At 37.5% G+C, this 21342-nt stretch overlaps 1 protein-coding gene across 4 annotated transcripts in view; it reads right to left on the minus strand.

The window, feature by feature from the left end:
- Window positions 1-2189: 2189 nt before the first annotated feature.
- Stam (signal transducing adaptor molecule) overlaps window positions 2190-21342 on the minus strand; it is a 37855-nt gene continuing 18702 nt past the window's right edge. For all 4 annotated transcript variants that reach the window (XM_067766668.1, XM_067766667.1, XM_067766671.1 and 1 more), the window contains exons 2-6: window positions 13801-14078; window positions 13314-13613; window positions 7474-8521; window positions 7137-7412; window positions 2190-3205 (exon numbers count right to left, since the gene is read on the minus strand). In XM_067766668.1, coding sequence (XP_067622769.1) covers window positions 2862-3205; window positions 7137-7412; window positions 7474-8521; window positions 13314-13613; window positions 13801-14078 — 2246 coding nt within the window. In that variant the 3' untranslated portion in view covers window positions 2190-2861. The remainder of the gene's footprint in view (window positions 3206-7136; window positions 7413-7473; window positions 8522-13313; window positions 13614-13800; window positions 14079-21342) is intronic.

The following is a 21342-nucleotide window of genomic DNA, read 5'->3' on the forward strand; positions in this document are numbered from 1 at the left end:
GGCTTAAATTAGTCCTTTTTCATATTCTTAGTCCTTTTTTTTTTCAAAACAGGAAAGTTATTGAAGGAAATTTTTATTTTTCACAATGTCTTGGTGGAAAAAATTGACAAATTGAGATAGGAAAAGAAAGCTCAGGAAATTCGGAAAACAAGGTATCCGAGAACCGAATAATTAAATATGAGCCACCAGTTGAAGAAGAAACCAACAACATTCAAAACATCCCCGACGTTTGGTTAGTCGATTTATTTTTCGCATTCATACTATTGATCATTGCAATAGCTATGATGCTCAAAAATTATATCAAAATTTAATTTAGAAAGCAAAAAAACATTCAAGAGCGTATTTAAAAACAAAAACCTTATTACCTTACTATTAAAAACCCATTTCCAAACAATAAGCCTCAAAATTCTTCAATTAGCAGCTTTATCAGCACTGTCTAATTTCGAAAGCAAACCAAAAATTTAAATAATCCTTTTGGATGCTCATGACATCTTTGAAAAAGTTTTGATGGACAATTTTTTTTAAAAATGCATGTACTTAATATTCTTCTAAATAATTACATACCCATTATAAAAATAAGGAATTTGATTTGATATCACAATTAATGCTTCAAAGAGTACATAGCTAGAAAGGAAAATGCCAGTGGAGGCATGCAAAACTCTAAAAAAAACAACCAGCTAATAACACTATTACCAACAGTAATGAAGAAACTAAGAGTCACAAAGAGAACCTTACTATAAATAAAGCGCTTAATAAATAAAAAAAATTAGCAATTAGACATGTCGCGCTCGTTTTCATCCAAAATGATAGAAAATTTGTACCATAATAAATACAAGCAACCGGATTGTTGAGGAAGTTATTGACTTAGGACAATATTCGACCAGGCTTAAAAATGCCGGCAATCTAGGACTTGTAAGAGAAAAAGACAGGTGTCCCTTAGGGGACAAATTGGTCAAGAATAATGAATACTCGAGTATGCATATTTAAAAATAAAAATAAAATAGGTACCCAAGTTCTCAAAGATCTAATATTTGCATTAACCCCAGAAGTTATGCATGTGACAAATGTCGACAGAAATTAAAGAAATTCTTCATAAATATCATGACGATCCAATCTGGGAAGGCCACCCAGAAACCGCATGACACATAAGATCTAATAAAAAATATTGCTGGAAAAAATGAAAATGGTATGAAATATTTTTTTGCATCCACTGTACCCATTGGTTTAACCACTTATCACTATACAACTACTTCTTGTTCTAGCAGCAATTGAATCTACCCAATCTACTGTATATAATACGCTCAGAAATCCCGCTTTTTAGAACAATGTCAATTTTCAGCCAATCATAACTGTAACCATCATCCTCTTCTATACGTTTTAATTTTAATAACAATGCAAAAGCTTTGTTTAATAGAAATAGTCAAGGCAAGGAAAACTAAATCTCCTATATTTATTCGGTCATACGTTAGATAGCATATATATAGGGCCCTGTAGAATACAAAATATCACTAGGAAAAATAATTTTATTAATAACCTGTAGAATAGGAAAAATTATTTTATTACATTATCTACAAGTCACTTATCGTTCCCGTCCTGATATATGGTGCAGAAGCATGGACCATGACAACATCGGTTAAAACGGCTCTGGGAGTGTTCGAGAGAAATGTTCTTGGAAAGATTTATGGACCTCTACGGGTTGGCGATGGGCGAGTACCTAGAAGATTTAACGATGAGCTGTATGTGCTTTACGCAGACATCAATATAGTCTAGCGAATTAAAACGCAGCGGCTGCGATAGCTAGGCCATATTATGCGAATGAAAGATGGCGCTTCGGCCAAGAAAGTGTTTCTATCGGAATCCGCCTATGGAAGCAGAGGTAGAGGGCGGCCCCCACTCCGTTGGAAGGACCAGGTGGAAAACGATTTAAACTCCATTGGCGTGACCAATTGGCGCCGGGAAGGAGCGACTGGTGCGCCTTGTTGGACGGCCATAACCGTTTAAACGGTTAAGCGCCAATTAAGTAAGTAAGTAAGGTAAGCCTGTCGTAAGGGGCGACTAAAATACCAAATTTATTCAATGGGTTGCCAGCGCAATTTATAGCTTCTCCAACCCAATTGTCAGCCTCACCTACCTATCACTTAGATAAACTTAACTAAACTTACACCTACATATATTCATTTCAAAGAACCTTTATTTTGTTTTTAATAATTTTTTTATTTAATTTTCCATTATCATACCGTTAATCGTTTATACATACGTAGCAGTAATATTACATATTTAGTTTATAGATTATTTCTCATACAAATATTTTCTTTTTAGATTGTTTTTCTATCGAATTCACAAACAATGCAAGTTTTTTAATATATAGGTATCATGTTTTGTTTTGATATATGGGAAATACATTATTTCTACATAGTCTCAAATATTTCCTCCTACATACCGATGTAAGTATATAATAAAGGATAGAGCACAGTGTCTATTCCCATACATACAAACATACACCCATGCCTTCCAAATATAGCAATCTTCTTTAATAACGCTTGTTCAACTAGCACAAGTAACTAAGTTAGGAAACAATATGTTTGTCCATGATTTAAAACAACTTAATAATATTAGTATCAATTAAAATACAGTGCATTCATGCATTCATTGCAACAAAGTAAAGTACATACATATGTTTATGGAAATAAAGTGGAAAATGTTGTTATATCAAAATAAATTTTAATCGGTGCTGTGCACAGCTTTTTTGCCATTGAAGCGCTTGTCTTGCTTGTAAATATAAATTTCATTTTCATTCAACAAAGAGAGGACGATAGTAAAAGTTTTACGACTTGTTGTAGATCAACACAACAATCAACGTTTTACCGCTGTTGTTGATAAATTGGAATGTTATGTTTCGGATCGTTTTGTACAAGAAAATTCTGAGTTACGGGCTGATTTATGCCACCTGCTAAAGATATAGCAGCCATTTGATGTTGTAATTGACTATATTGATCGCCTACATTAGCTGGATTATGCATGCCTTGATTTGATGGCAGCATTCCTGGGACCATGCCGGCAGCAGTTGGCGGAGGTGATGTCATATATGAATTTTGTGGCTGTGGCTGCGACGTTGGATTTGGTAGTGGCCCATAGTGTGGTGGATGCTGAAGGTGATGTGGAAGTTGTGGCTGTTGTTGCTGCTGCATTTGATCGGGTGGCATAACTATAAAAGAATGTATTAATAACTTACTAAGTATTTCAGCATGAATGTGATTGTAAAAGTAAATAAATGTGTGACATACACTGCTCAAATATACAGATACAGAAATGCTATTTATTCCGTCGAGGCCCACGCTCAAATAGAAAAACATATATACCAAAGGAGTTTTAAAAAGGAAAGGGCAATTAGAGGAAAATCTCACAACGAATGGCCCAGCGGACATATGGCTAACTAGAGAGGAGCATTGGACTTGAAAACTAGTGCGGCTGTGGATACTTAGGTTTGCATCATACACATATTCAGCAGGAAAGGCAGTGGGGACCCATTCTTTACCGTGCTTGTATGGGAAATGTAAACAACGTGACGAACAAGGCGACAGCTTCCCAACTCATTAAATAAATTATAAAATTAAAACTTGCTTCAAATAATTGCTTTCATACATTTAAAGCAATAAAAAGGATTTCCCTTATCTCCGCTTAAAACTCATACAAATAGATAACAATGGTTAATTCGTTGTAGTTCTATAAATATAACGAAAAGCAACAACACCAAGTTTCTTTGAAACCGGTTAGCAGCGCATAACTTTACCACATGATGCCATAAGAAGTATGGACTGTGAATAAAGAAAAATATGCAAAGAAGACAATTGGGATAAGGTTTACAACAACTAAGGCATGACGTGGCTGAATGCGTTTGTAACACTTCAACCATGGTATGAGTGCGGGTTCAAATCCCACTCCAGGGAGAAAAGGCTTTGAAGAGATTTACAAGGTATAATCGAAACAGCTGTCGCCTTGTCCGTCCTGATATCACGTTGTTTAAATTTTTCCCAAATCGTTAAATGCTTCAAGACCGATAACACTCCCCGCCAGAGGGCTAATGGGCTTATAATATACCCGCGGCAGGTATGGGGTAAGGGGTGACTGAAACACTCAAATGATTCAAGAGGTTGTGTAGCGTAATCCTTTCAATAGATTGCCATGTTGTTGTTGTTGTTGTTGTAGCGATGTTGATGGTCCTTTGCCGGCAACATGAAACCTTCTTTTAAAGCAATAAAATGAAACTTACTACTTTTGAAATCATTCTTACAGTAAAGTAAACTTGCCTTTTTGCTCTGGACGGCAGATAGCATTGTCGATTTTGACTACCAGATACGCAAAAAGTAGTTTGGGACTCTTTAAGTTCCCACACCGAAATCTGAAATTGGACCTCAATGCGACACGCCTCAAACATTTCCATTCTTGAACGTGATATTTTCGTTTAATGAAATGAAGACAAACAAACTGTTCTTTTGATTTCGCCGACCCAAATGTACATACTTAGGCCCGTATTATACTCAGCTGAGCAGAGCTCACAGAGTATATTAATTTTGTTCGCACGGCATAAACTAATCCAGATAGATATAGACTTCTATATATCAAAATGATCTGGGCGAAAAAAGAAACTCATTTAGCTATGTCCGTCCGTCCGTCCGTCTGTCCGTAAACACGATAACTTATTTAAAATGAACAAAATCGGACTATAACCACGCCCACTTTTTCAATATCGAAAATTTCGAAAAACCGAAAAAGAGCGACAATTCATTACCAAAGGCGGATAAAGCGATGAAACTTGGTAGGTGCGTTGACCCTATGATGTAGAATAGGAAATTGGTAAAGTTTTTTTAAAAGAATGTAATTGACAGTTTTTCAACTGTAATTTGACAGTCGTTGAAGATATCATTATGAAATTTGGCAGGAACGTTACTCCTATTACTATGTGTGTTCTAAATAAAAATTAGCAAAGTCGATTGACGAACACGCCCACATTTAAAAAAAAATAATTAAAAGACAAGCTTTAAAAAAAATTTATATATTTACAGTATACAAGTAAATTATGTGCGGCCACCGTGGTGTGATGGTAGCGTGCTCCGCCTATCACACCGTATGCCCTGGGTTCAACTCCCGGGCAAAGCAACATCAAAATTTTAGAAATAAGATTTTTCAATTAGAAGAAATTTTTCTAAGCGGGGTCGCCCCTCGGCAGTGTCTGGCAAGCGCTCCGATTGTATTTCTGCCATGAAAAGCTCTCAGTGAAAACTCATCTGCCTTGCAGATGCCGTTCGGAGTCGGCATAAAACATGTAGGTCCCGTCCGGCCAATTTGTAGGGAAAAATCAAGAGGAGCACGACGCAAATTGGAAGAGAAGCTCGGCCTTAGATCTCTTCGGAGGTTATCGCGCCTTACATTTATTTTTTTTAAGTAAATTATGTCAACATTCAACTCCAGTAATGATATGGTGCAACAAAATACAAAAATAAAAGAAACTTCAAAATGGGCGTGACTCCGCCCTTTTTCATTTAATTTTTCTAGAATACTTTTAATGCCATAAGTCGAACAAAAATTCACCAATCCTTGTAAAATTTGGTAAGGGCATAGATTCTATGATGATAACTGTTTTCTGTGAAAATGGACGAAATCGGTTGAAGCCACGCCCAGTTTTTACACACAGTCGACCGTCTGTCCTTTCGCTCGGCCGGTAAACACGATAAATTGAGCAAAAATCGATATATCTTTACTAAACTTAGTTCACGTACTTATCTGAACTCACTTTATCTTGGTATTAAAATGGGCGAAATCCGACTATGACCACGCCCACTTTTTCGATATCGAAAATTTCGAAAACTTAAAAAATGCCATAATTCTATACCAAATACGAAAAAAGGGATGAAACATGGTGATTGGATTGATTTTCTGACGCAAAATATAACTTTAGAAAAAAATTTGTAAAATGAATGTGGCAACTACCATATTAGTACAAGAAAATGAAAAAGTTCTGCAGGGCGAAATCAAAAGCTCTTGGAATCATGGCAGGAATACTGTTCGTGGTATTACATATATAAATAAATTAGCGGTACCCGACAGATGGTGTTCTGGGTCGCCCTGGTCCACATTTTGGTCGATATCTCGAAATCGTCTTCACACATTCAACTAAGAGCCTTTTAAATCCCTCATTAATACCTTTGATTTGATACCCATATCGTACAAACACATTATAGAGTCGCCCCTGGTCCACTTTTATAGCGATATCTCGAAAAGGCGTCCACCTATAGAGCTAAGGCCCACTCCCTTTTAAAATGCTCTTTAATACCTTTAAGTTGATACCCATGTCTTACAAACACATTCCAGGGTTACCCTAGGTGTATTTTCCTACATCGTGATTTTCCCGTATTTGACACAGGATGAAGGAAAATCGTTCCAAAAAACGTCACCCTTGGTCTACAATTTGGTCGATATTTCCCAACCGTATGTGATATGGAATTAAAAACCACTTATAAACCATCTACGAAACCAACGCAGCTAAGCTCTCAGCTGAGTATATAATGTTCGGTTACACCCGAACTTAGCCTTCCTTACTTGTTTTTGATTTGGAATTGCTCCAATAAAAAATTTAATACATCAGACTTGCCAAAAAAAATGTTGACCATCCTGCGAATTAAGTAGTTTGATAAATAGTGAAATTTGTACGTCACTCAAAAATCCAAAAATGGAGAAATACTTTTAGTGGAAGTATAAACGCGATAACCTGCGAAGAAATTTTAGGCCGAGCTTCTCTTCCTATTTGCGTCAAGCTCCTTTTAATATTTCCTACAAATTGGCAGGTCCCGTCTACATATTTTACGCCGACTCCGCACGGCATTTGTAAAGCAGATGAACTTTCACTGAGAAGCTTTTCATGGCAGGAATACACTTGGAGTGTTTACAAAAACACTGCTGAGTGGCAACCTCGCTTAAAAAAATGTTTGTTTCTTATTGAAACAACTTTTTTCTAAATTTTCGATGTTATTTTGAACGGGACTTGAGACCAGGCTCTTCGGTGGTGTAGGTGAACGGAGAAATAATTTTGCGTCGAGTAATTGAAGTATGTATGTAGTTATCAGGGTATCAAAATTTACCATTCAATCCATTATCTCCTATTTGATTTAATGCTCCAGAAATGTGCCCATTATGAAAGTGTGTCATATGTGGTAATGACTGAAATAGTTGCATATTACCCATGTTTGGGTGCTGAGTGTTCGCATTATAGCCACCAATAGATGTAGAGCCAGGAACAGTTGAAGATGTTAACTGTTGTTGATGTTGATCGGTTGTGGCTGACGGCGGTGCAGATGTTGCAGGTAAAGGAGAACCTACAGTGTTGTATGGTAACGAATTCATAGAGGGCGGCAGTGCTGCAAACAAGTGACAAGTTATATTTTTTTATTAGATAATAAGAAAAGCTACTAAATTCACCATTTATGCCGACAGGCGCAGTATGATTCCCATTCAGCTGTGTTGAATTCAAATGACCATTCTGATATTGTATTGGTATGGGGTAACCTCCTGTTAATGAAGTTGGTTGAGAAATCACATTTTGATTTAATGAATTCTGTGCAGACGCTGAGGCAACATTGCCCGGCAATTGTCCTGAACTTGTATATGGTAACGATTGCATACCAGCGTAGTTATGTGCTGGTGGCATTTGTTGGGACTGTTGCATGTGTGGTGAAAAATTCGTACTGCCTGAATAACCAGCAGCACCATATAACATTTGTGGATTCGATGTACCTTGATAGCCCAGGCCAGGCATTGAACCTGGCATACTACCAGATGGCATACCAGCACCCATATATACTCCAGCTACAGGTCCACCTGGCATTCCTAGCCGATCGTCACGCATTAATGAATGATATAGATTGATTGCGTCTACTAAATCACTAGAGAGTTGTGTTAATTGTGCATGCTTGCGATCGACACGTTCGAGCTCAGCATCAATTAGCGGCCCCATTTGATGTACTTCCTGTTCCAAGCGCAACATTTCTTCGCTATCTTGTGAGGGATCTTCTGGATTTGCTTCATGCAGCAAATGTAGAAGGCGATCGATTTTAACTTCATCAATTTCTATTCGTTGTTCAGCAACTGCCGCTGCGGCAGCTTCAGTCTTTAGTTGCAACGCTTTGGCATCGTCTTCGAATTGTACACTCTTTTTAGTTTTATTTTGTTGATTTATATCTAAACGTTCGGGATCGGCTGATAAATCGGCTGTAACAAAATTTGATGGAAATAGACCTTCGCCACGCTGATTGTAACCTTTCCACCAATTTGGATCTGAATCGTCCAATACGTGTATAATTTCACCAGAACTGAATGTCAACTCATTCTCTTCGGCTGCTTCAAAGTCGTATAGAGCTCGCACCTTTCGAGGTTCTGGCTGAGAATTAACAGAATTATTGGAAACTCCACCTGTTGAAGTTATGCTTCCCATTGAACCCGATCCAGAAAATGAAGGATATAATGAAGGCTATGGTGAATAAAAATATATTAACTCATGTTCGTTATGAACATTGCAAAAAAATATATCAAGGCTTTGATTTGAATTGTGAACATTTAGAGATAACAATTAATATTATTGAAATCCTTACTCAAGGTTTGCCTTGTGGCTTTTTGGGAATGCTCATTTGAATGCTATACTAAACAAAGCGTCTCTACGGCAAAACATAGGATATATCTCCAAAAATGGTATAAAATAAAAAAATAAATGTAAGGCGCGATAACCTCCGAAGAGATCTAAGGCCGAGCTTCTCTTCCAATTTGCGTCGTGCTCCTCTTGATTTTCCCTACAAATTGGCCGGACGGGACCTACATGTTTTATGCCGACTCCGAACGGCATCTGCCAGGCAGATGAGTTTTCACTGAGAGCTTTTCATGGCAGAAATACAATCGGAGCGCTTGCCAGACACTGCCGAGGGGCGACCCCGCTTAGAAAAATTTTCTTCTAATTGAAAAATTGTATTTCTAAAATTTTGATGTTGCTTTGCCCGGGAGTTGAACCCAGGGCATACGGTGTGATAGGCGGAGCACGCTACCATCACACCACGGTGGCCGCAAAAATGGTATACTGGACATTTAATACTGTTGTTAAGCCAATAGTCACCTATGCTACCCTAGTTTGGTGGCAGAAGGTCACGAAAAAGAACGGCAACAGCAAATCTAAGCAAACTGCATCGACTAGTTTGCATTGACATAGCGGGTGCGATGAGAACGGCCCCTGCACTTAGTGTTTTAGTGGGAATACCTCCCTTCCCTATTCTGGTAGAGAAAGTAACACTAGGCGCACTAAGACTTCACAATATTTCGGAGTTGAAGCTAGGAAACATGATAGGGCATATTAAAGTAATAAGAAAATTCATAGGAAATCCCACATTACTACTGTGTGACGTAATATCTCCTAAGCCCAGAATCTCACGGATTGAAGTGTCCATTGTCGACAGAACCCACTGGGAAACAGGAAATCCTTATAATTACCCTGACTCAGAGGTCTGGTTCACGGATGGATAGAAATTCGATGACGGAAGAACGGGAGCTGGCATCTATGGGCCGAACTTCAAGAAATTAATGAGATGCTACCCTACCATATTTCAGGCAGACATCCATGCAATAGAAGTTTGCGGTAGAGAATATCTACGGAGAGGCTCATCCTCAAAGAGCATCTACATTATGTCGGGCAGCCAGCCGGGCCTGCGTGCTTTGCAATCCTACACAATTACATCTAAGCTAGTGTATGACTGCATTGAAATCCTTAATGACCTAGGAGCCAAAAACAAGGTTTTGTTAGGATGGGTTCCCGGACATCAGGGCCATGAAGATAATGAACATGCAGATTACCTAACCAAGCAGGGTGCTATAGCAGCATTCTATGGTCCAGAGCCCTTTTGTGGACTCACGAAAGCACACACTATAGAAACCATAAGTAGCTAGTAAAAAAAACAATTCAGACGTCATTGGGTTGACTTGTTAGGTCAAAGACAGGCTAAAGTGTTTACACTTCCGGCGAAAGTACGAAAGTATCAGCCAAACTCATTATTCTAAGCAGGGAGGACCTACGAACTCTCTCTGGGTACTATACGGGACACTCTGGTCTACGATATCACCTAAGTAAGTTAAATCTATCAGATACTCAATTTTGTCGTTTCTGTGAGCTGGAGGATGAAACGCCGGGTCACATTCTCTGCAAATGCGTCGCTCTGGCAAGGCAGAAACTCCCCCATCTAGGTGGTGTGACTCTTAATACCCATGTGATATGAAGTGAAAAGCTTGAAGAGGTACTAAGATACATTTAAAGCCTCCACGTACAAAAGTTGGCTGAAAGGTCATGCACATTAGATCTACACAAAGATCGCAGTGCTTCCAGGCCTATTAATAATAATAATGGGTTGCTTGCTTGTCTATCATATCGAAAGTCACAGGTATTCTGCTGCATGTTAGATCGAAACAATTTATACACTCTTGTTTTACGTAAGCAAAGCATTTTCAATATCCGAGAACCAGGGGTCCAAATTAATATCCCTTTTTTTATAAAAATATATTTCTGGATTTTTTAATTTTTAGTTCGAAATATAATATTGAAAGCGAAGGTTTATATTTTAAGGATAAAGGCCCCGCCCTAGAGCTATGGATTTTTTACCAATAGATTCTTCTAAATGCCTAGATTTGAAGCATATATCGTCATTTGAAAGATTTTGTTACTAATACCAGAAATTTGTCTTAGAAAAACTAAAACCAACCCGCATAGTACTTCACTTATACTTTTCCGTAGTTAACTTGTACCTGTTTTTGCCATAAGTTTGAAATATATCCTTGAAATTTTATATACCGGACTATACACAGGATTCTGTATGAAAATGGACATATTCAGTCCGTAATCACACTCACTTTTTGCAAACAGAAAATTAGATATAACACAGAACATGCGTTATTTTAGTATTTATTTATTTATTTATTATTTAAAGTCGACGACAAACTTGAAATGGACAACTCAAAAGTTAAAATTTAAGATATATCGAGATTTCAACAATGTTATATTACAAAGAAAGATATATTATTGAACATTACAGTTTAATTTTAGAATATAATAATAAGAAATATGAGCAGAAATAAGATCTTATACCGAGATCTTATACTGGCGGAATGCATCAGATTCCGCTCAGCATGATTTCGGAATGCAGTGGATTCCAATCTCGCTGTTGGAATGCAACAAGATTCCAATCAGCATGTCATGGGAATCCGGCAGAGCTAAGAGTAGTGTAATGAGTATACGCCATCACAAGGCATAAAAAAGTAACATGACTTGTGTTTTTGGAATGCACCGGATTCCAATCAGCTCGATGCCTGACCCATAAGATTATACTGCCGGAATGCATACGATTCCGGTAAGTGACTCATGAAGAAATAAATGACGGCATATTAAATTAACTTGTATCTCTTAGATTAGATAGGCAAGTATTGCATTACGTATAGTGGCAGAAGTACATTGAAGACGGATACAGCTATACAAGTCATTGTAGTGCGCGCACCAGATAAGAAGATGATTATTTTTAGCAAAGTTTTAACGACAAAGGGGTAAATAAAAAGGAACGTAGTGTCTGGATACTCTAGGAGGAACCGCAAAAAACAAGCGGCTGAGAAGGTCCTCAGAATCAATTTCTCCAATAATGAGCTTATGGATGAATAATACCCCCAGTAATATTCTCCGATTTTCCAGAGTGGGTAAGTTAAGAAGAAGAAGTCTACTTCTGTATGGAGGAAGGTGAAGACTTGAGTCCCAATTAAGGCCGCGCAATGCGAATATCAAAAATTGCTTTTGAACTGACTTAAAACGTTTTATATGCTTTTGAGAGACAGGGCACCAAACGCATGAGCAATACTAGAGTATTGGACGAACCAGCGATGTGTAAAGAACCTTAGTTAGGTACGGATCATCGAACTCTTTGAACAAATCCAAGTACATCCAACGATTTGTTGGCAATAGATGAAATATGCATATTAAAATTGAGTTTCGCATCAAAAAGGACACCTAAATCATTTGCAATAGATATACGCTTCAAAGGCGTACCATCTATTACATAAGGTTAAAGCAAGTAAATTTGTTGTGCACCAACATTGGAACGAGTCCAAGTCGGCCTGAAGAAGATCCAAGGAACTCAAATCAGTAGGACAGTAAGTGTAGCAAAGTGTTACATCATCCGCATACATTATAGTATGGGAATATAATATTGTCTGTGGCAAGTCATTAATGAAAAGGGTAAAGAGCAAAGGGCCCAGACGACTTCCCTGGGGTACACCGGAGGAAACTCTGAACGATTCCGACAGATTACACTGGAACATAATTTTTTGGGCCCGGTTAGAAAGATAGCTTTTCAGCCACATTAATAGGTGAAACGGAAAGCCTAGTAAATCAAGCTTATGAATAAGTAACTCATGGTTGACGGTATCAAATGCTTTGCTGAAGTCCGTGTAGATGACATCCGTTTGCTTGTTCGCTAAAAATCCTTCCATAACTATAGAGGTGAATACAAGCAAATTTGTAGTGGATGACCTTTGACGAATGGAACCGTGTTGGCATTGAGATAAAATACTAGAACACTGATATTGGAGTTGACTGGTAACAATATGTTCAAAGACTTTAGGAATGGCTGAAAGTTTAGCAATTAGCTTTCAACTTTTGACCTACTACTGTTTCCAAAGTGGCGGGAATGACGCAGATCCCAGAGATAGCTCAAATAATTTTAAAATAGGCTCATACATGTTTTCAGCGCAGTACTTAAGCACGCAACTAGGAACACCGTCTGGTCCCGGAGAAAAGGTATCTACAGAAACTATGACACTAAGATTTGGCCTGTGGATCAAAAGGATTTATGATTCGTCAATTAATTGCTTTGACCCGGACTTTTTCGACTTAAACAAACTTTAAAAATGGGTTCCGGCTGAAAACAGTTCAAAACCAAAGTTGTATTTATAATTCTGGCTTTGAAGGCATCTCGACCTATGATAAGATTACTAACTGTATAGGAAAAGAAGAGACATTCTCTCCAAAAACAATGAGACTTATTTCATCCCAGCAGATCATAAAAGCGTGCTTCGAACGGAAATTTCAGCAGATTTAGATATCCTCTAAGAGATGCTTAATAGTGGTGGGGTAACACTCCAGGATGGACGTACACCAAGACCAGGTATACGGGGGCCTTGCACATGTGTCACCATCGACATACAAATACTAAAAAACAGCTAGATTTTCATATTCGTAAACTACTTACGTAAGCTGAAGAAACACTCGAGGTAGCACCTGCAGCGCTTTGATGCTTTGGACTGTTTTTTGTCTCTTTCAATGATAATTCAATAGCTTTGGCAATATCATCTTCCTCTTGTTGACTACTAACCACATTTGGATCTTTCAACGCAGACAATTTAGCTGCCGACTTTTGCGGTTTTTCATTTAGATTACTAAAATCATAGCCTTCTTGACGTAACTTCGTGTAAAGCGATGGTATTAAATTTAATTCGGGATCGGATTTGAAATCATTCTCCGCCCAATTTCTAAGCACTTGTCGCATTTTCTGAAAAAGAATAAGAAATTGTTTTTAATAAATTTCCAAATTTTTAAACCCTATAGCATTTTAAGAATCGTTTTGTCGTATAACTTTTAAAATATATTTACGTTATATATTTCTTGGGAACATTTCTTCTTTTTGTAAAGAAGATACATTTTTAAAGTTAAATGATAAAAAACTTTTCACTACTTACCAATGATATTTTCGGTTCTGCTTTAGATAACAACCGTCTGAACTCATTCTCAAAATCTCGTGAAGCTATTTCCAAATGAAACGGTTTACCACAGTTACTTACACAAGCATCTAACAGTGTAATAGCCTGCATAACTACATGCGGATCGGCATGGCTCATACGTTTCATGATTGCCTTTAAACAGTCTTTGGAACTACGTGGAGTGGATGATACTTTGTCGCACACATCTAATATGAGCGACCAGTTTTCATTTGTATTGGTTTCGCTTGTGACTTTTTCTGAAAAAATTAATAAAAAGTTGCTATTTATCATAGTCTGTTGTTATCAGTGGATGGAAGAAACTCAGCTAGTTGTTATTTTACGTTGAGAGTAAGTTAAAACCTCAGCTTAACCCTGACCTTAAGTACACAAGCAATATCGAGTTCGAAACAGAACAAAGCGAATATATACATTTATCATATATGTTATTTCTGTTTTTATGTACGGGTCCCTTTTTCGCTCTTATTTGGAATCCAAATCTATAAATAAAGTTTTGGTTGTAAAGATGGAGATTCGGGCTATTTGCGAGCTTTGGGCAATTTTGGTCGTAGTGCTTTTGTTTAGCTATATTTTATTAAAATAGTTTGTTAAAAATAAACGATTGTGAGCACACAAAAAAATCTATTTGTACTATGGCAGTATTGTGAATATTTACACTGCATTACTGGCATTTGCTACCATACGCTAGATGGCAGCATAAGCTGTAAGTTTTAATTAATAATAGAACAGCTGACTTCTGTTGATATTTGATAAGAGACTTATATATTGGTTGCGCAAGATGCGCACGGGTCCGGCTCGTATATAAGTAAAAGTAATCAGTAGGTTTAGCCGGGCGCTGTAGTATAGATGTAATGTATAGATTATTCATACCGAAAATCTCAGATGCAATTGATGTGAGGAACGACAGGCGTCATTTGCGTACATTAGCCATTAAGTGGCCCATATTTTGATTATGAGTGTTACGGTTATAGCCAGTCCTTTTCTGGATGTGAGTTCGGCAAAGTCCAGTAGACGAATTCCCCCGGGAAAGCTTTTTTAAGCTTTGGGTCTGTGGATTTGTATCGCCTCCTAGGGAAGCTAAGTTTTACTGTGGTAGTATTCGAGAGTGAGTGCTGGGGAGAGAAGAGAGAGTCGAGCTTATTTACTCTGCACTTGTCTACTTTCTTAGATACGAAAAACATTAGCAAAACTCAAATGTGAAATTTGTAGCAGAATCGACGCTTACATATCTTTATAACTGGAAAGTTTTGTATTACACCAATCTCTTTGGGGAATTTAAGAAGTTGTGTGTCCCAAGCCATAGCCTATTCAATTTAAGTTTCTACCTCATGTCATATTTAACAGACGTGGCTCTTGCGATTCCAAGTTAGGGAAGTGATAAGTTCTCCGTGTACAAATCAAATCGTCACATGGTTGTTGGAATGCTAGTACCTTTGCGTAACGGATTTTAAGCCAACAAAGGACTGTCTAACATCATGCCAGATATTCCTGTATGTGCAGAGCTGGTGTAGATATGATGGTATTGATGTCGTTGATATGAAGATAATTATAATTACGTTGTGACTGATAGCGAGTGACATCTTTTAAGCAAGTCTGATGGCGATAAGCAAACGTAACTCAGAGGCTCCTTAGCCGTACTTGTCTCCATTATATATACCTACAAGTGTAGATACACGTATTGACGTTAAGCATTCAATTGGTTTGGTAACAAAAGGCTGATTTGCCAGCAGCAATCCTCAAAACTGTGGTCAGTGTTTTTTTGTTGTTTACAGCAATAGCGCTATGGTGTTTATAGCACCGCTAGTTCAGGTGTAATCAATTAGGTTTTCGCTGAACTGGAATACAATCCATTCATTCCCATTCATGGAATTTTTGGCATAATAAGTACATATTTTAGTCATTAGTCCTTTTTGCTATCCGGATTATCCCTTTTTGCATTTCTGACGTGGAATAAAGAAATTTGAAAGCATTCCCCTTTTGGAATAACAAAATCATTCCTCCAGCCAATAAATACCTTAAAGTTTCGGGTTTTTCGCATTGTTTCATGTAAAACGGCCATACTTTGACCTTAGTTGTCAGTGATAGTTACAGTTTGAATTAGCTTTACTCTGCCACTTTAGCCGTCTAAACTAAGATGAACATTCAAATAATCTGTTTAGCTATATTTATCGGAAAATCATGAGGCGACAAATGATTTATACTCAAGATTAAATAATGACTTAACATCCATATTTGAATCGGCTAGGAAAAATTATTTATGTCTGAACAGTGAGAAGTCGTATGTGTTGCCTATATCTAAAAAACGACTAAGTTTCTCAAGTATTCCGCCCTTAAGCGTTGCCAATAAATGTCTCAAACTCGTTTCAAAAGTGACTAATCTTGGTTTTGTTATTAACACAGCACCTGACCTGTGATGATCATGTCAACTCGGTGGTTAAAAGTATACAATATCTTACGAACATACAAATGTTTATACTCCTGTCAATGTTATGAGAAAACTTGCAAATAAATTAATTATGCCGGTCATACGCTACTCTGAGCTAGTCTACAGTAAACTGAGTTCCCAGTCTGCTCATATAATTGATGTAGCATTTAACCATGTTACACGTTATGTATTCGGTTAAGCTAGATTTGATCATATATGCAGCTGGAGAGCGCGTCTACTGGGCTGTGAAATCTCCAAATATCGGTTTGGTTTATTACAAATATAATGGCGATCCTACCAACGGACCTAAATTTATCTAAGTCTTTGAAGACTTTTTAATATGACTTTCAAAGAAATTTTAAAATTAAATTCAGTGCGTTTTCATACAACTAGAACAACCACTAAAGAGTGCTAATACTAAAAATTAATTACATTTTGTGAAATTTACAATTATTTGATTAATACAATCTATTACAAACAAAAATCCAAATTAACAGGATAAAATACTGCTAAGAACATTGTGTTTGTGCCATAATTTTAATCATATTTAAAATAAAAATTTTCATTTTTGAAATGGTGTTCTTTAGTAGTGATGAAGACTTAGTTCCAACGAATTATCATTAGGTTCATTTCAAATGGATGTTATGGATGGATTGTTTCAAACATTGGAATAAACATATACAATTTCTATTTGCATTACTAATGCCTACGATTTTGAGTCTCATTATTATTCTTATGCGAGTCGAAATATCAGCCGAACATATTACAACTACAACGTATCCAACATCTGATCTTGAAAAAGCATGGAGAAAATTACTATATGTTAGCAAAGACCGAAGATCCTCAAGTATAGGATTATTTTAGAACAATAAGTTTATTCTATTCAAAATGACAACATTATCAATTTATGTTTTTAACTCCAGTATCTACCTACCCTCAATTTTTACCTACCCTCAATTTTTGGGTAGCTATTTTGTTCAAAATTTCATTTTCTTTTTTAAATAGTACGTATTTTTTCAATAAAAGTTCGTTGTCTTAAACTTTCGTTGCACGAATTTACAAACAAAATATTCAAGTTATATATATAATTTATAATACAAATTATTGATAAAATTATTAAATATATAAAAAAAAAATAACTTTGATTTTTAAAAATCAAACAAATTTCTACAATTTTTAAAAATCTATAAAGATTTTTTAAAATTAAATTTTAACAAAAAATTTTTCTCAAATATCAATTCTTTCACATTGAAATTAAAATTATATAAAAAACTCAATTTATACTCATTAACATAACATGAATCAATGACAATTTCACCCTCAAACAATTAAAGGAATCACCTGCAGAGTACAATTATATATGAACATATATTCGGCATAATACAAGTTTTTATTTTTTGAGTAATTGTGCACACAAAGTTGCCATCTACTATTACTCAAGCTAATTCTAGATTCTTCAATCACATCATGATAAATAACAATATTTCATAAACAACATAGCAATAACACAACCATACAATAATACAATAAGTAAACAATAACAACAACTAAAAATAAGCTATCAAGTACATCAAATCATCAAAAGATTGGGTTCTTACATCAATACTAACATAAACTTTTAACGCAATTAATCTGTCTACGAATCTACGACCTAATAGTACCAACTTATAACTATTTCACATCGGGACGGCTATTCTTTTTCAATGCTATTCGTCTATGGAACTCTATCCCAGTATCCATTCGCAGTACTCTAAATAAAAGCAACTTTAAAAAGTAAGGAAGGCTAAGTTCGGGTGTAACCGAACATTACATACTCAGCTGAGAGCTTTGGTGACAAAATAAGGGAAAATCACCATGTAGGAAAATGAACCTAGGGTAACCCCGGAATGTGTTTGCATGACATGCGTATCAAATGGAAGGTATTAAATAGTATTTTAAGAGGGAGTGGGCCATAGTTCTATAGGTGGACGCCATTTAGGGAATCGCCATAAAGGTGGACCAGGGGTGACTTTATAATGTGTTTGTAAGGTATGGGTATCAAATGAAAGGTGTTAAGAGTATTTTAAAAGGGAGTGGGCCTTAGTTCTATAGGTGGACGCCTTTTCGAGATATCGCCCTAAAGGTGGACCAGTGGTGACTCTACAATTTGTTTGTACGATATGGATATCAAATGAAAGGTGCTAAGGAGTATTTTAAAAGGGAGTGGGCCTTAGTTCCATAGGTAGACGCCTTTTCAAGATATCGCCGTAAAGGTGGACCAGGGGTGACTATAGAATGTGTTTGTAAGGTATGGGTATCAAATGAAAGGTGTTAATGAGTATTTTAAAAGGGAGTGGGCGTTAATGAGTATTTTAAAAGGGAGTGGGCCTTAGTTCTATAGGTGGACGCCTTTTCGAGATATTGCCATAAAGGTGGGCCAGAGGTGGCTCTACAATTTGTTTGTACGATATGGATATCAAATGAAATGTGTTAAAGATTATTTTAAAAGGGAGTGGGCCTTAGTTCTATAGGTGAACGCCTTTTCGAGATATCGCCATAGAGGTCGACCAGGGGTGTCTGTACAATTTGTTTGTACGGTATGGGTATCAAATGAAAGGTGTTAATGAGTATTTTAAAAGGGAGTGGGTCTTAGTTCTATAAGTGGACGCCTTTTAGAGATATCGCCATAAAGATGGACCAGGGGTGACTCTAGAATGTGTCAGGAGACCTCTTAATTCTAATGAAATAATTTCAATAAAGATATTTAATGTTTAATAAAACGTTTATTTGTACAGAGTTTATGTATAAAGTTCATAAATTCCACGCTGGCTCTGCAGTTTTGGACGCTTTCTCTTTTACTTCTCGCAATCGACTGACTAACAGCCATCTTGTTGTTCATTGCCTTTTTCGTGAGTAGGGTTGCCAGCTTGCTGACAGTCGGCCTTTCCTGATATGGAATCGACCCCGATTTCGTTGTCTTCTAGGTCGCTATAGCTTGTTTCGTTCTCATCGAGTTCGGGACAGTTTCTACACCAAGGTTTCAGTTTGCTTGATTCGAAAACAGAAGAGTAGTTTCGCGACTTTATTGACATACCCGGAATGTCTTCGATTAAATACCGGTCATTGTTTAAGACTTTGGTTATACAATACGGACCACGATATTTTGACTCTAATTTGCTCGATTCACCGGTAGCGGCGGCTTCGTTCTCAATGACAACTAAATTATCTTCGCGATAAACTCGAGGGATTGTATGTTTTTCGTCAAACCGTTTTTTCCATTTATGTCGTCCGCGTTCGATATTCTCCGTAGCTTGTATACGTTTTTCGTATATCGGAATATTCTCTACGGTTTGGTCGACGTCATCATGCACGGCGGCAACTAACAAATTGTGGACGATATCGCGCAAGTTAAAGTAGAATATTAGTTCGTTTGGGCTATATCCGGTCATTTTATTCGGTTGCGAGTTGACTGTAAATTGCAAATTTCGCAACAACAAGTCCCGTTCCTTAGGGTTATCAACCGAGGTCCGTAAGTAATTTAAAATCATCTGGTTTGCCCGCTCGACTTGCCCGTTTGCTCGCGGAGTACGTACCGCTGTTTTTACGTGCTTTATACCGTTCAGCTCGCAATACGTGGTAAATGCCTTTGACGTTTAAGCGGTTCCACGGTCTGTAACAATTTTAAGAGGCAGCCCGAAATAGCTCGTTACATCATTTAACAAATTTATTACGTGCGTCGTGTTTGTATCGCGAACCGGTCTAACCATGAGATATTTGGAAAATGAGTCTGAAATCGCTATGACGTACGAATTCCCTTTCTTACTACGAATAAACGGCCCGAGATGATCGATATGAATCACGCGGAACGGAATCGGGTCTACCGGATCGAAATGCAAAGTACCTTCAGCCTTACCGAATTGAGCCTTACGATAACAGCACTCCGTGCACGCGGCGATATAATTTTTAATGTATTTCCCCATTTGCGCGAACCAAAACGTTTTGCGAATTCGATCAATGGTTTTCTCCACAGCATGGTGACCCATCTTGTCGTGGCAAAGTTGAGCAATGCGCCAACGTACGGAGTTAGGGAAGACAAATTTCAGTCCATCTTCTTCTTGACGATAAAGGCGATACTTTTGGATACGCAAATATTTCTTGATCTCTGGAGCTGGCTGAGATTTTACGTGACCTTGCAAAATGGCGATGATTTCACGAAGTTTCGGGTCTTGTATTTGCATCGTATAAAGCCAATCATTCACGTCGGAGTTTATTTCAAAGATAGATCCAGCCGGTTCTACGTTTTCAGCGGGCTGGTCAGGCGCTCGGCTCATTGCGTCTACGTGCCAAGTCTGCTTCCTGCACGATGTACTGCTTCAAAGTCGAACTCCGATATCTTCAACCACCAACGCGCGATTTTAGGCTTAAGTTCCTTGTTATCTCGTACCTTGGCCACGGCTGAGCAATCAGTCACCAAACGAAACTTTTTTCCCAACAAGTAAATGCGGAATCGTTCTGGTACCTCAACTACGGCGAGGGCTTCCAATTCATATGAATGGTAGCGACTTTCCGGATCTGTGCAGTGTCGACTGAAGTACATTGTAGGCTGCCACGTCTTGTTATCGTGTGACTCCATCAGCACACCAGCTAGACCAAGACTGCTGGCATCAGTATGTACCTCGTGAAACGCGGTTTGATCGTATAGGGCCAGTACCGGAGTGGTTGTCAAAAGTTCGATGATTCGTTTAAAAGAGGTCTGTTGAAGATCAGTCCAGCAGAACGAGTTTTGTTCGGATTTGCGTAGAAGCGTGGTCAAGGGCTTAGTTATTAGCGAGTAATCAGGACATTCGTAGGCACTTGGAAATTTTTAATAGCTGATACTTTGCGATTTCCAGGGGTTATACCGTTCTCGGTAATCACGTGACCGAGGTATTCGATTCGTGCTTCTAAAAATTTACATTTGCCTATACGCAATGTCAACCCACTATCGCCCAAGATACATAAGAACTTTTTAAGACGTTGTAATCCTTCATTAATGGTGCGGCTTGGTATTATGATATCATCCAAATATGCCAAAACTTCCCCAGGTTTCATCTTGGATA

This window comes from Eurosta solidaginis, chromosome 2, assembly GCF_040869045.1.
Source record: "Eurosta solidaginis isolate ZX-2024a chromosome 2, ASM4086904v1, whole genome shotgun sequence".
In the NCBI taxonomy this organism is placed as follows: Eukaryota; Metazoa; Arthropoda; class Insecta; order Diptera; family Tephritidae; genus Eurosta; species Eurosta solidaginis.